Source organism: Lemur catta, chromosome 2 (assembly GCF_020740605.2).
Source record: "Lemur catta isolate mLemCat1 chromosome 2, mLemCat1.pri, whole genome shotgun sequence".
Lineage (NCBI taxonomy): Eukaryota > Metazoa > Chordata > Mammalia > Primates > Lemuridae > Lemur > Lemur catta.
Genome location: NC_059129.1, coordinates 50172030 through 50184268, shown reverse-complemented (window position 1 = coordinate 50184268; position 12239 = coordinate 50172030). Strand labels below are relative to the sequence as shown.

The 12239-nt window shown below is 36.3% G+C and overlaps 1 protein-coding gene across 3 annotated transcripts in view; it reads right to left on the bottom strand.

The window, feature by feature from the left end:
- Positions 1–10135: 10135 nt before the first annotated feature.
- The window catches only part of LOC123632900 (adenylate cyclase type 10-like), a 31127-nt gene continuing 29023 nt past the window's right edge, over positions 10136–12239 (bottom strand). For 2 of the 3 annotated variants that reach the window (XM_045543658.1, XM_045543659.1), the window contains one exon: positions 11183–11391. In XM_045543658.1, coding sequence (XP_045399614.1) covers positions 11188–11391 — 204 coding nt within the window. In that variant the 3' untranslated portion in view covers positions 11183–11187. Of the gene's footprint in view, positions 10365–11182; positions 11392–12239 lie in introns of those variants that run through there. The other variant, XM_045543660.1, reaches the window with a different exon arrangement.

The window sequence follows — 12239 nt, the reverse complement described above, 5'->3', positions numbered from 1 at the left end:
CTCGAATGCTTAGTGGCTGAATGGGGAAGGAAAGGGCCCAAGTTTGACTGATCACTTGGCTCATGAACTGAAAAGGCTCTGGTCCAGAGTTTGTGCTGCATGATGTCTTGTCTGTCTCGCCGATGAGGAAGTGGTTTCCTCCCAGGGTCAGGACACTGCAATGCAGTTTGATTCAAGGGACATCAAAAAGTCTCCTTCAGAAGTATTTTCTGGCTCTTCCATGATGCCTGAAAGCAGATTCATTTGCCTGAGTCAAGAAAGTTCTTCTGCTTTCTGCTCCGCACCTTGTGAACAAGTGACATCTTATGGTGTGACAGCATACGATGGGGGGGAAGGTTAATCATAAAGGAGATGCAGGACAGATGGGGTGTGAGAGGTAGGACTGAAAAAAAGCAGGAGTAAGGACAGAAACAGAAATAGACTTGTCTGTTCCCTCTCAGGAAAAAGCATAGGAGATAAAAGACTTTCGTAGATAACAGTCTTACCGGAACTGGCTGTCTCTCAACTAGGTGGGCATCTGGTAGCACTGTTCTCTTTGGCTTGAACTCCGGAGCCTGGGAAGAGCCCAGTGGGGAAAATACATTGGTGGGAGGGGAACAGGAAGAGTAAGGGTGTGGCTATGGTAGAGTGTACATGAGAGCTAGTCCAGGCTGGGGGTGAAAAGAGCCTTTAAGGACCCTGCCAGAATATCTTCTGAAACTGTTCAATTTGAAAATATAGTTGGCCCTCCATACCCATGGATTCTACATCCATGGATTCAACCAACTGTGGATGGAAAATATTTGGAAGAAAAAAAAACAAAGGATGGCTGTGTCTGTACTGTACTTAATAGGTGCAGACTTTTTTCCTTGTCATTATTCCATAAACAATACAGTATAACAACTATTTACATAGCATTTATATTTTATTAGGTATTATAAGTAATCTAGAGATGTTTCTAAGTATATGGAAGGATGTGTGGATGTGTGGTTACCTGCAAATACGACACCATTTTATATAAGGAACTTGAGCTTCCATAGATTTTGTATCTGCAGGGAGTCCTAGAACCAATTCCCCACCCCACCCTCCAAGATAACAATGGACGAATGTATTTGCCCATATTGGGATGAGATGCCCAGGAACCTAGTGTTGTTACAATCATGGAGAGCTAGGCAAAAAGAGATTTTCACCATCTGGAGGGACCCTAAGCTTGGCCTAGGCACCTCAGGAGAAGGGAAAAGACTCTGAGCCCTGGGCTCCAGGCTGTGTTAGCCTAGTGATACTATTTTTAGGGAGCTCTGGCAGGATGTTCTGAGCATTCCCTGATAAGTGTCTCAGGCTGTGACAGAACCTAAGTTTTACTTCTGTCCCTTGTGGAGGCAGCAGCTGTCAAGTTGTCCAACAATCAACTAAGCCTTCGCTTTCCCTGGCTAAAATGACTAGGGACTGTCTGGTGGGGGGCTGGGAGGGGGCAGAAGAAGGGCAAAACAAAGTCTAAAAAGAACCCTCTGGGAAAAACTTACCCTGGTGTGAATGTATTTAGAATGTTTTAGAACCTGACTGAAGTAAGAAGCATATTTAGCAGTAAAAAGGAAAATACTAAGGAAAATAATATAATCAACTGAGTGGTGGGGAAGAAGAAATATATAAATTCCATCATTGCTTATGGTAGGAAGTCTATGAATACCACCAAAGTCATAGTTATAAAAGTAACTTCTTAGATAAAACTACTGACCTTCTAAATTTTTTCATAAGAAACACATGCAATGCAAAGTGAAGAAAATGCAGGTGACATGGTGAGATGACCTTTCTATAACAGAACCTTTGGAATTTAGCTAAGAAGTACTCAGAGGAAAACTCACACTATTTAACAACAATTAAGCATTTTACTCAAATAACTAATTTTAAAAGAGAAAAATGATATAATACATAAGTAAAAGAATTGACTCCTTGAAATGAAATGAAATACAGGAGACAGACACAGCATTAGGTAATTTACTCAAGAAGGGTGAATAAGAAATGACATGGAGGAAATAAGACAGACGCAAAGACAATGAAAAAAATAATGAGGGTATTTTTGTGCTGGGGCTAGGAGTACTGATGGAGTGGGAATGATGGTAAAGGGGACTGAAAGAACTTTTTTGATGGAAACGTGTTCCCTATCATGATTGTCCTCGTGATTACACGGGTGTACACATTTGTCAAAACTCATTAAAATGGATGCATTTTCTTATATGTAAATAATATTTTGATAAAGTTGACTTAAAACAATACTTGAAAGACTATTGGGGAATAGTTAAAATAATCTTTGAGAGGAAATATTCCTTTAAAGTATGACATAAAACTCAAAAGCCATAAAATAAATTCGTAGTTACATATGAAATTGATACGTGACAAAGTAAGAATCTCTGAAAATTCCTCCAAAAATCAACAAGAAAACTGGCAAAAATAATTAGAATCAACTTTTTCAGAACTCTGGAAATTAACCAAAGGCTTGCATTAATGCAGGGAATGTTTATTCAAGAAAAATGGATTCCCCCCCTTATCTGATTTAAAAGACAACTTCATAAAGTAATAATTGTAAATCTAAATTTAAATTAAATTAAAATTAAAAGGATTTATTTAAAACAACAGAAGACATGAGGAATAGGGGGGAAAAGACATAAGTAGAAAACAACAAAATGGCAGACATAAATCCAACTGTATAGTAATTACATTAAATGTAAATGGTTAACATTCTAATTAAAAGGCAGAGACTGGCAGAATGTATTAAGAACACACGATCAACTATATGTTGCCTACAGGAAACAAAGTTTAATTTAAAAACACAAGTTACTTGTGTCCCATGAATATATGCAAATCAAAATACATGAAAAAAATTAAAATAAAGCACACAAGTTGGTTGAAAGTAAAAGAATGGAAAAACATATACTATGCAAATTAGCTAAAGAGAGCTAGAATGACTAGACTAATATCAGACAAAATAGACATTAAGACAAAAGCTGGTACTGGAGACAAAAAGGACATTTTATAATGATAAAAAGGTCAATCCATCAAGAAGATATAACAATTATAAATAGAAAGTGCATGTGAAAACAGGGTTTCAAAATACATGAAGCAAAAATGGACAGAATTAAAGAAGAAATAGACAATTAAGCAGTAATAGTTGAAAACTTCAATATTCCACTTTTGATAATGGATAGAACAAGTAAACAGAAGATCAGCAAGGAAATAATAGACATAAAAACCTCTATAAACCAACTAGACCTAATATACATTTATAGAACACTCCACCCAACAATAGCGGAATACACATTTGTCTCAAGTGTACATTCATCATTCTCTAGGATAGACCATATGTTAGGCCATAAACAAGTATCAATAAATTTAAAAGCATTAAAATTATACAAAGTATGTTCTCTGACCATAATGGAATGAAATTAGAAATCAGTAACAGAAGTAAAATTTGGAAAGTCACAAATATGTAAAAATTAGACAATATACTCTTAAATAACAAATGTGCTAAAGAAATCATAAAATAAATTAGAAATACTTTGAGATAAATACAAATATAAATATGACATATCAAAATTTATGGAATGCAGCAAAATCAGTTCTTAGAATAAAATTTATAGATTTACACATTTATATTACAAAGAAAGATCTCAAATCAATAACCTAAACTTTCTCCTGAATCAATTAGACGGAAGAGCAAACTAAACCCAAAATAAGCAGAAGGAAAGAAATAATAAAAATCAGAGCAGCAATAAATGAAATGGAGACTAGAAAAACAATAGAACAAACCAACAAAACCAAGAGTTGGTTTATTGAAAAGAGCACCAAAATTGACAAACCCTTAGCTAGACTGGCCAAGAAAAAATAAAAGACTCAAATAACTAAAATCAGTAATGAAATTGGAGAGAGAACTACTGACATTATGAAATAAAAAAGGAGTATGCAGGAATACTATGAACACCTGTATAACAACAAATTAGGTAACCTAGATGAAATGGACAAATTTCTAGAAAGACACAAACTATTGAAACTGACTCAAGAAGAAATACAAAATCTGAATAGACCTATAACTAGTAAAGAGGTTGAATTAGTAATCAAAAACCTTCCCACAAAGAGAAGCCCAGGCCCAGATGGCTTCACTGGTGAAATCTACCAAACATTTAAATAATTTAAAAGCTAATTATTTACAAATTCCCAAAAACTAAAAGAGGAGGGAATACTTCTCAATTCATTTTATGAAGTCAATATTACTTTAATCCAGAATCCAGACAAAGAGATCACAAGAAAAGAAAGCTACAGACCAATGTTCCTTATGAAAGGAGATGTAAAAATCCTCAGTGAAATACTAGCAAATAGAAAATAGCAACAAGTAAAAAGGATTATACGCCATAACAAAGTGAGATTTATCCCAGGAGTGCAAAGTTGATATCACATATAAGAATCAATCAATGTGATATACTATGTTAATAGATAAAGGACAAAAACCACAGGATCATCTCAATAAATGCAGAAAAAGCATTTGACAAAATCCAATACCCCATCATGAGAAAAACACTCAAGAAACTTGGAATAGAAGGGAATTTCCTCAAGCTGATAAAGGGCATCTATGAAAAGCTCATAGCTAAGATCACACTTTAAAGGTGAAAGACTGAAAACGTTCTCTCTAAGATTGGGAATAAAACAGGATGCCCACTCATGCTGTTTTTATACAACATTGTACTGAAGGTTCTAAAAAAGGACAATTAGGCAATAAAAACAAATAAAAGGATTCCAGATTTTAAAAAAGAAGTAAAACTATTTATTTTCAGATGTTAGATCTTGTATACCTAAAATTCTTCAGAAATCCACAAAAAAATTTAGAGCTAATAACTTCGACAAAGATTCAGGGTACAAAATCAATATACAAAAATCAGTTATATTTCTATATACTAGCAATGAATAATCAAAAAATTAAATTTAGCAAATAATTCTCTTTATAATAGTACCAAGAATAATAAAATATTTAGGTATAAATTTAACAAAAGAAGTATAATACTTATACATTGAAAACTATAAAACATTATTAAAATAAATTAAAGAAGACCTAAAAATGTGGAAAAGATATCCCAGTTTCACAGATCAAAAGACTTACTCTTGTTAAGATGGTAAATTCTCCCCAAATTAATCTATAGTTTTGATGCAATCCCTATCAAAATTATAGCTGTCCTTTTTGCAGAAATTGACAACCTAAAATTCATATGTAAATGCAAGGGAATCAGAATAGCCAAAACAATCTTGTAAATGAAGAATAAAGTTGGAGGATTCACACTTCCTGATTTTTTTGTTTGTTTGTTTCTTTGAGACAGTGACTCGCTCTGTTGCCTGGGGTAGAGTGCAGTGACGTCATGACAGGTGCAAGTGATCCTTCTGCCTCAGCCACCCGAGTAGCTGAGACTACAGCCACACACCACCATGCAAAGCTAATTTTTCTATTTTTATAATAGTAGAGATGGGGTCTTGCTCTTGCTCAGGCTGGTCTTGAACTTCTGACCTCAAGTGATCCTCCTGACTTGGCCTCGCAAAGTGCTAGGATTACAGGCATGAGCCACTGTGCCCAGCCAACACCTCCTGATTTTAAAACTTACTACAAAGCTATAATAATCAAGACTGTATGGTACTAGCATAACAATAGACATATAGACCAATGAAACAGAATGGAGAGGCCAGAAATAAACCCATACATCTAAGAGCAACTAATTTTCAACAAAAGTGTCAAGACAATTAAATGGGTAAAAGAATAGTTTTTTTGACAAATGATTCTAGGACAATTGGATATCCACATACAAAAGAAATGACTTTGGAATCCTACCTCACATGATATAAAAAATTAACTCAAAATACATCAAGGACCTACATATAAAAGTTAGAAGTATAAAACTCCTAGAAGAAAACACAGGAGTAAATCTTTGTGACCTCAGATTTAGCAATGGTTTCTTAGATAAAGATTGTTTTATTTATTTATTTTTTTTTTAGAGGTGGGGTCTTATCACCCAGGCTGGAGTGCAGTGGCAGGACCATAGCTCTCACTGCAGCCTTGAAGTCCTGGGCTCAAGTGATCCTCTCACCTCAGCCTTCTGAGTAGCTGGGACTACAGCCATGCACCACTGCACCCAGCTAATTTAAAAAAAAATTTGTAGAGATGGTCTCACTATGTTGCCCAGGCTGGTCTTGAACTCCTGGCCTCAAGCAATCCTCCCACCTCAGCTTCTCAAGTAGTTGGGATTACAGGCACAAGCCACCATGCCTGGCTAGATATGACACTTAAACCACAAGTAATCAAAGAAAAACATAGGTATATTGACTTAATCAAAACTAAAATCTTTTGTGTTGTAAAATGATACCATCAAGAAAATAAAAAGACAACTCACAGAATTGGAGAAAATACTTACAAATCAAATTCGATAATGGTCTAGTATGCAGAATATTAGAGCTCAACAAAAGGCAAATAACTCAAAAGAAAATGGGCAAAGAATTTGCATAGACATTCTCAAAGAGGATATACTAATGTTCAATAACTCATGAAAAGATGCTCAACATCATTAGTGATTAAGAAAATGCAAAGCAAAATCATACCACTTTACACTCACTAGAATAGCTATAATAAAAAAGACAGACAAAAGCGAGTGTGGACTAGGCTACAGAAAATTGGAAACCTCATGCACTGCTGGTGAAAACATAAAATGGTATAGTGGCTATGGAGAAAAGTTTGACAGTTCCTCAAAAAGTTAAATAGAGTTTCTGTATGACCTAACAATTCCTGGGAATGCCTAAATCATATAGGTATATATCCAAGATAATTGAAAACATATGTTCACATGAAAACTTGCACATGAATGTTTATAGTAGCATTATTCATAATAATAGTCAAAAAGTAGAAACAACCCAAATGTCCATCAGCTGATGAACATATAAACAAAATGTGGCATATTTATACAATGGAAGGTTATCTGGCCATAAAAAATAACATTACAACATGGATAAACCTTGAAAACATTATACTAAGTGAAACAAACCAGACACAAAAGGCATTTTGTGTTATGGAATATTATGATTCCATTTATATGAAATGTCCAGAATAGGCAAATCTTTACAGACAGAAAATAGATTAGTGGTAACCAAGAATTGGGGGAAGGGGTGATAGAGAGTGACTGCTAATGGGCACAGAATTCTGTTTTGGCTTGATAAAAATATCCCAGGATTAGACAGTGGTGATGGTTGTACCACCTTGCAAATGTACTAAAAAGCACTGAATTACATATTCCACAAGGGTAAATTTTATTTTATGTGAGTTTTATTTATTGCCAAAAGGGAATGCAAAGAAAAAAAAAGGAGAAGGATGTGGGACATATATACTATTGCTTGCATGTACATAGAACAATTTTGCTAGGACACGCAAGTAATACTGATTACTTCTGGAGAGGGCAACTGGTAGATGGAGGATAGGAATGGGAAAGAGGTTTTCACTGTCACACACTTTTACTCCTTTTGAATTTTGTACCACATAAATATAATATCTATTTTTATTTATTTATTTATTTATTTCAGCATATGGGGGTACAAATGTTTAGGTTATGTATATTGCCTTTGTCCCACCCGAGTCAGAGCTTCAAGCGTGTCCACCCCCAGATGGTGCACAGCACACCCATTAGGTGTGTATGTACCCATTTCCTCCTCCCCCCTCCCATCTGCCCAACACCTGATGAATGTTATTTCTATATGTATTCTTAGGTGTTTAGCAGTTAATAACAATTTGATGGTAAGTACATGTGTTGCTTGTTTTTCCATTCTTGTGATAATTCACTTAGTAGAATGGGATCCAGCTCTATCCAGGATAACACAAGAGGTGCTAGATTACCATTGTTTTTTCTGGCTGAGTAGAATTCTATGATATACATATACCATATTTTACTAATCCACACATGTATTGATGGGCACTTGGGTTGTTTCCACATCTTTGCAATTGTGAATTGTGCTGCTATACACATTCTAGTGCAGATGTCTTTTTTATAGAATGTCTTTTGTTCTTTTCTGTAGATGCCCAGTAATGAGATTGCTGGATCAAATGGTAGTTCTACTTGTGTCTCTTTGAGGTATCTCCATATTACTTTCCACAGAGGTTGCACTAGTTTGCAGTCCCACCAGTAGTGTATGAGTGTTCCTATCTCTCCACATCCACACCAACATTTATTGTTTTGGGACTTTTTGACAAAGGCCATTTGCACCAGAGATAAGTGATATTTCATTGTGGTTTTGATTTGCATTTCCCTGATGATTAGAGATATTGAGCATTTTTTCATATATTTGTTGGTCATTAGTCTATCTTCTTTCCTTTGCCCACTTTTTGATAGGGTTGTTTGATTTTTTCTTGCCGATTTTCTTGAGTTCTATATAGATTCTAATTATCAGCCCTTTATCAGATGTGTAACATGTAAATATTTTCTCCCATTTTGTAGGTTGTCTTTTCGGTCTCATGATAGTTTCCTTGGCTGTGCAGAAGCTTTTTAATTTGATCAGGTCCCATTTATTTATTTTTGTTTTTGCTGTGATTGCCTTTGGGGTCTTCTTCATAAATTCTTTGCCTAGGCCAATGTCTATAAGAGTTTTTCCAACATTTTCTTCTAGAATTCTTACAGTTTCATGCCTTAGGTTTAAGTCTGTTATCCACTGTGAGTTGATTTTTGTGAGAGGTGAAAGATGTGGATCCTGTTTCAGTCTTCTACATGTGGCTATCCAATTTTCCCAGCATCATTTATTAAATAATGATTCTTTTCCCCAGCATATGTTTTTGTCTGCTTTGTGGAAGATTAGATGGTTATATGAGGATGGTTTTATATCTGGGTTCTCAGTTCTGTTCCATTGGTCTATGTTTCTGTCCTTGTGCCAGTACCATGCTGTCTTAGTTACTATAGCCTTGTAGTATAGCTTGAAGTATGGTAAATTGATGTCTCCCAATTTGTTCTTTTTGCTTAAGATTGCTTTGGCTATACGGTGTCTTTTCTGGTTCCATATGAAGTGTAGAATTATATTTTTCTATATCTGTGAAAAATGATGTTGGTATTTTAATAGGGATTGCATTGAATCTGTAGATCACTTTGGGTAGTATATACATTTTAACAATGTTGATTCTGCCAACGCATGAGCGTGGTATGGTTTTCCACCTATTTATATCCTCTGCTATTTCCTTCCTCAGTGTTCTGTAGTTCTTCCTATAGAGGTCTTTTACCTCCTTAGTTAAATATATTCCTAGGTATTTGATTTTCTTTGTTGCTATTGCGAAGGGTATTGAGTCTTTGGTTTGGTTCTCAGTTTGACTTTTGTTGGCGTATAGGAATGCTACTGATTTCTGTACATTGATTTAAAAATTGAACAGATAATAACAGCTAACAATTACTGCCTGCTTAATATGTTCCAGGAACTGTTCTAACAGCTTTATATTCATTTAAACTTCACAAAGACATTCTTTTGTCCTATTTTTATCTCATCTATAACGTGGGATAATAATAGTACTTGCTTCATAGAGTTGATTTAAAGAATGTATTTCAAGCAAAGAATAAGTAAACAATAAATGGTAGCTACCATAACATTAGCTAATGGACTCTATGAACACTAGAAGATTGAGTTATAAGGTATTTCAGTGGGAAGATCATGCTCTGTGGAGGAAAGACCATCAAACAGACAAAAGCCCAAGATGGCAGCTCCAAAGAGAGAGGAGAAAAAGGAAGGAAGCTAGAGTCATACATATTCTGGCAACTTCACAATTTCATCTAGTAATACCCAAGTCACATGGCACAAAGGAGAAATGGATTCCCACAATGCTACATACCTCTGAAAAGGCTCCTTGATTTCTTAGGAGCCTATTAACACATCTGTGACACAACAGAGCAACACCAAAGCACTCACCAGCCTTCCTTAGGTAATGGCAACCCCTTTGCTAGGGTTTTGGTTTTCCATGTGCTAATGGATCCCACCATATAAAAGATAGAATCAGTTCACCTCAAAGCCTCCCAGGCCTCCTGATGACCCCTGGTTCTCACTTCTGCTACAGTTGTGCTAATCATTGTCAAAGAATTTTAAAAAAGATATATGTGGCATGCTTCAGAAACATAGGCTTTTATTTTGACAAAGATATTGATAGCAGTGACTCTAAAAGGCCAGTATATTTAATATGTACACTATACAGTATCTTAAAAAAGAGAATTTGGGGCATTGCCTTTCCTTGTGTTATATACAATAAGAGAATCATGGCCCCTTCAGATTATTATTGTTTTAACATATATATTCTTGAGTTTCTTCTGCATCCTTATTCTTGATATCAGCCACTCTGTCAAATCCTGAAAAAAGGAACATAAAGAATATCACAAACACAAGGAATGTCCTCAGCAATTATAAATTTTCCTAGTGGCCCTGGGAAAGGAGGAGAACTGTAGGGGCCTGAGGAAAGGAACTTTTTCTTGCCTACATCCTACCATTCAACTTCATAGACATTACATTGTGACTTCTCCCCTTAGTGATCATCCAGCTACTCCAAGGAAACAACCCAGGTGTTTATGTTGGGACCAAGGATGAACTTTCTGTACCTAAGGGTTAAACAGATGCTGAAACAAAGGGCTGAGAGAGGCTGACGAAATTGCTGTTAACAATATAAGGGACTCCTGTCTATCTAGGCTGGGTCCAGCACTAGGGAGAGGACTATACTTACAGATCAAGGACTAACTCTTTACATCTGTGTGTCCCTTTTTACTTTAGAGGTGCAGCCTTTAACTGCTTGTGAGTAAGAATCTGAGACTGTTCTTTGTTGTTGTTGTTGTTGTTGTTAAAATAGGGTCTTGCTCTGTTGCCCAGGCTAGAGTGCAGTGGTGTCATCATAGCTCACTGCAACCTCAAACTCCTGGGCTCAAGCGATCCTCCTGCCTTTGCCTCCCTAGTTTCTGGGAGTACAGGCGTGCGCCACCGTGCCTGGCTAATTTTTCTATATTTTGTAGAGATGGGGTCTCACTCTTGCTCAGGCTGGTCTTGAACCCCTGGTTTCAAGCAATCTTCCCACCTTGGCCTCCCAAAGTGCTAGGATTATAGGCGTGAGCCACTGCGCCCGGCTGAGACTGTTCTTTGTTTCTTATGTAAGGGTTTCAAGAAGGAATGCTTACTCTCTATTCCTCAATTTCTTTCACAAGAGTTGTTTTCCTTCAGGAATTCCTCCTCTATCCAAATCTTGGTCAAGCTGGTGTAAAAAGGTCTGATGATGCTAGTCAAGGACGTGGATTCTCTCTTTCTACATCTCATTACAGAGGCCTTAAGCTCAGAGACCCACTGATGATAGACAGGGCAGGTCACACATCGAGAGAAGAACTCCTTAAAGTACTGAGAAGAAAGGAAGGTCCATTATCTCTGGAATTAGCACTTTCTTGCCCTAATACACCACTTCATCAGAACATACCATAATCCCCACTCAGCATACTTACTCAGGGCTTGGGGGAATCAGGGGCAGGAGTTATTGATGACAAAGTAGGTCTGGAAAATTGGTTTTAGGGTACAGAGGAATTGGAGTATGTCCTTTTTTCAAGTTCAGATCTGTTTGTTTTAAATTTTTTTATTTTTAATTATTATGAGTACATAATAGTACACATTTATAGGGTACATGTGATGTTACGATACAGGTATACAATGCATAATAACCAAACCATGGTAACTGGGGAATCCATCACCTCAAGCATTTATCATTTCTTTGTGTTTGGAACATTCTAATTCCATTCTTTTAGTTATTTTAAAGTATACCATAACTTATTGTTCACTATAGTCACCCTCTTGTGCTATCAATTATGTTCATTCCATCTAACTATATTTTTGCATCCATTAACCATCCCCACTTTATCGCCCCTTTATCCCTGCTACTTTTCCCAGCCTCTGGTGACCACCATTCTAATATCTGTCTCCATAAGATCAATTGTTTTAATATTTAGCTCCCACATACATCTCGGAAGGCAGGGCTGTAGGGAGGTGTATAGAAATTATAGACTGAGTCGCAGAGCAGGTCCATTGAGAAGGGCTAAATGCTAACGTTTCAATGGCATCAGGTAGTAGTTGTGCAAAAGCAGAAAGCTAAGAAACCAAGTCCTGACCTAGATGTAAGAATATCTGGGAGGGTACATGAGGTAGGTGGAAACTTTCTAGGTGGAGCAACAAAGGGTTCAAGGAGGAAAGGGAGACAG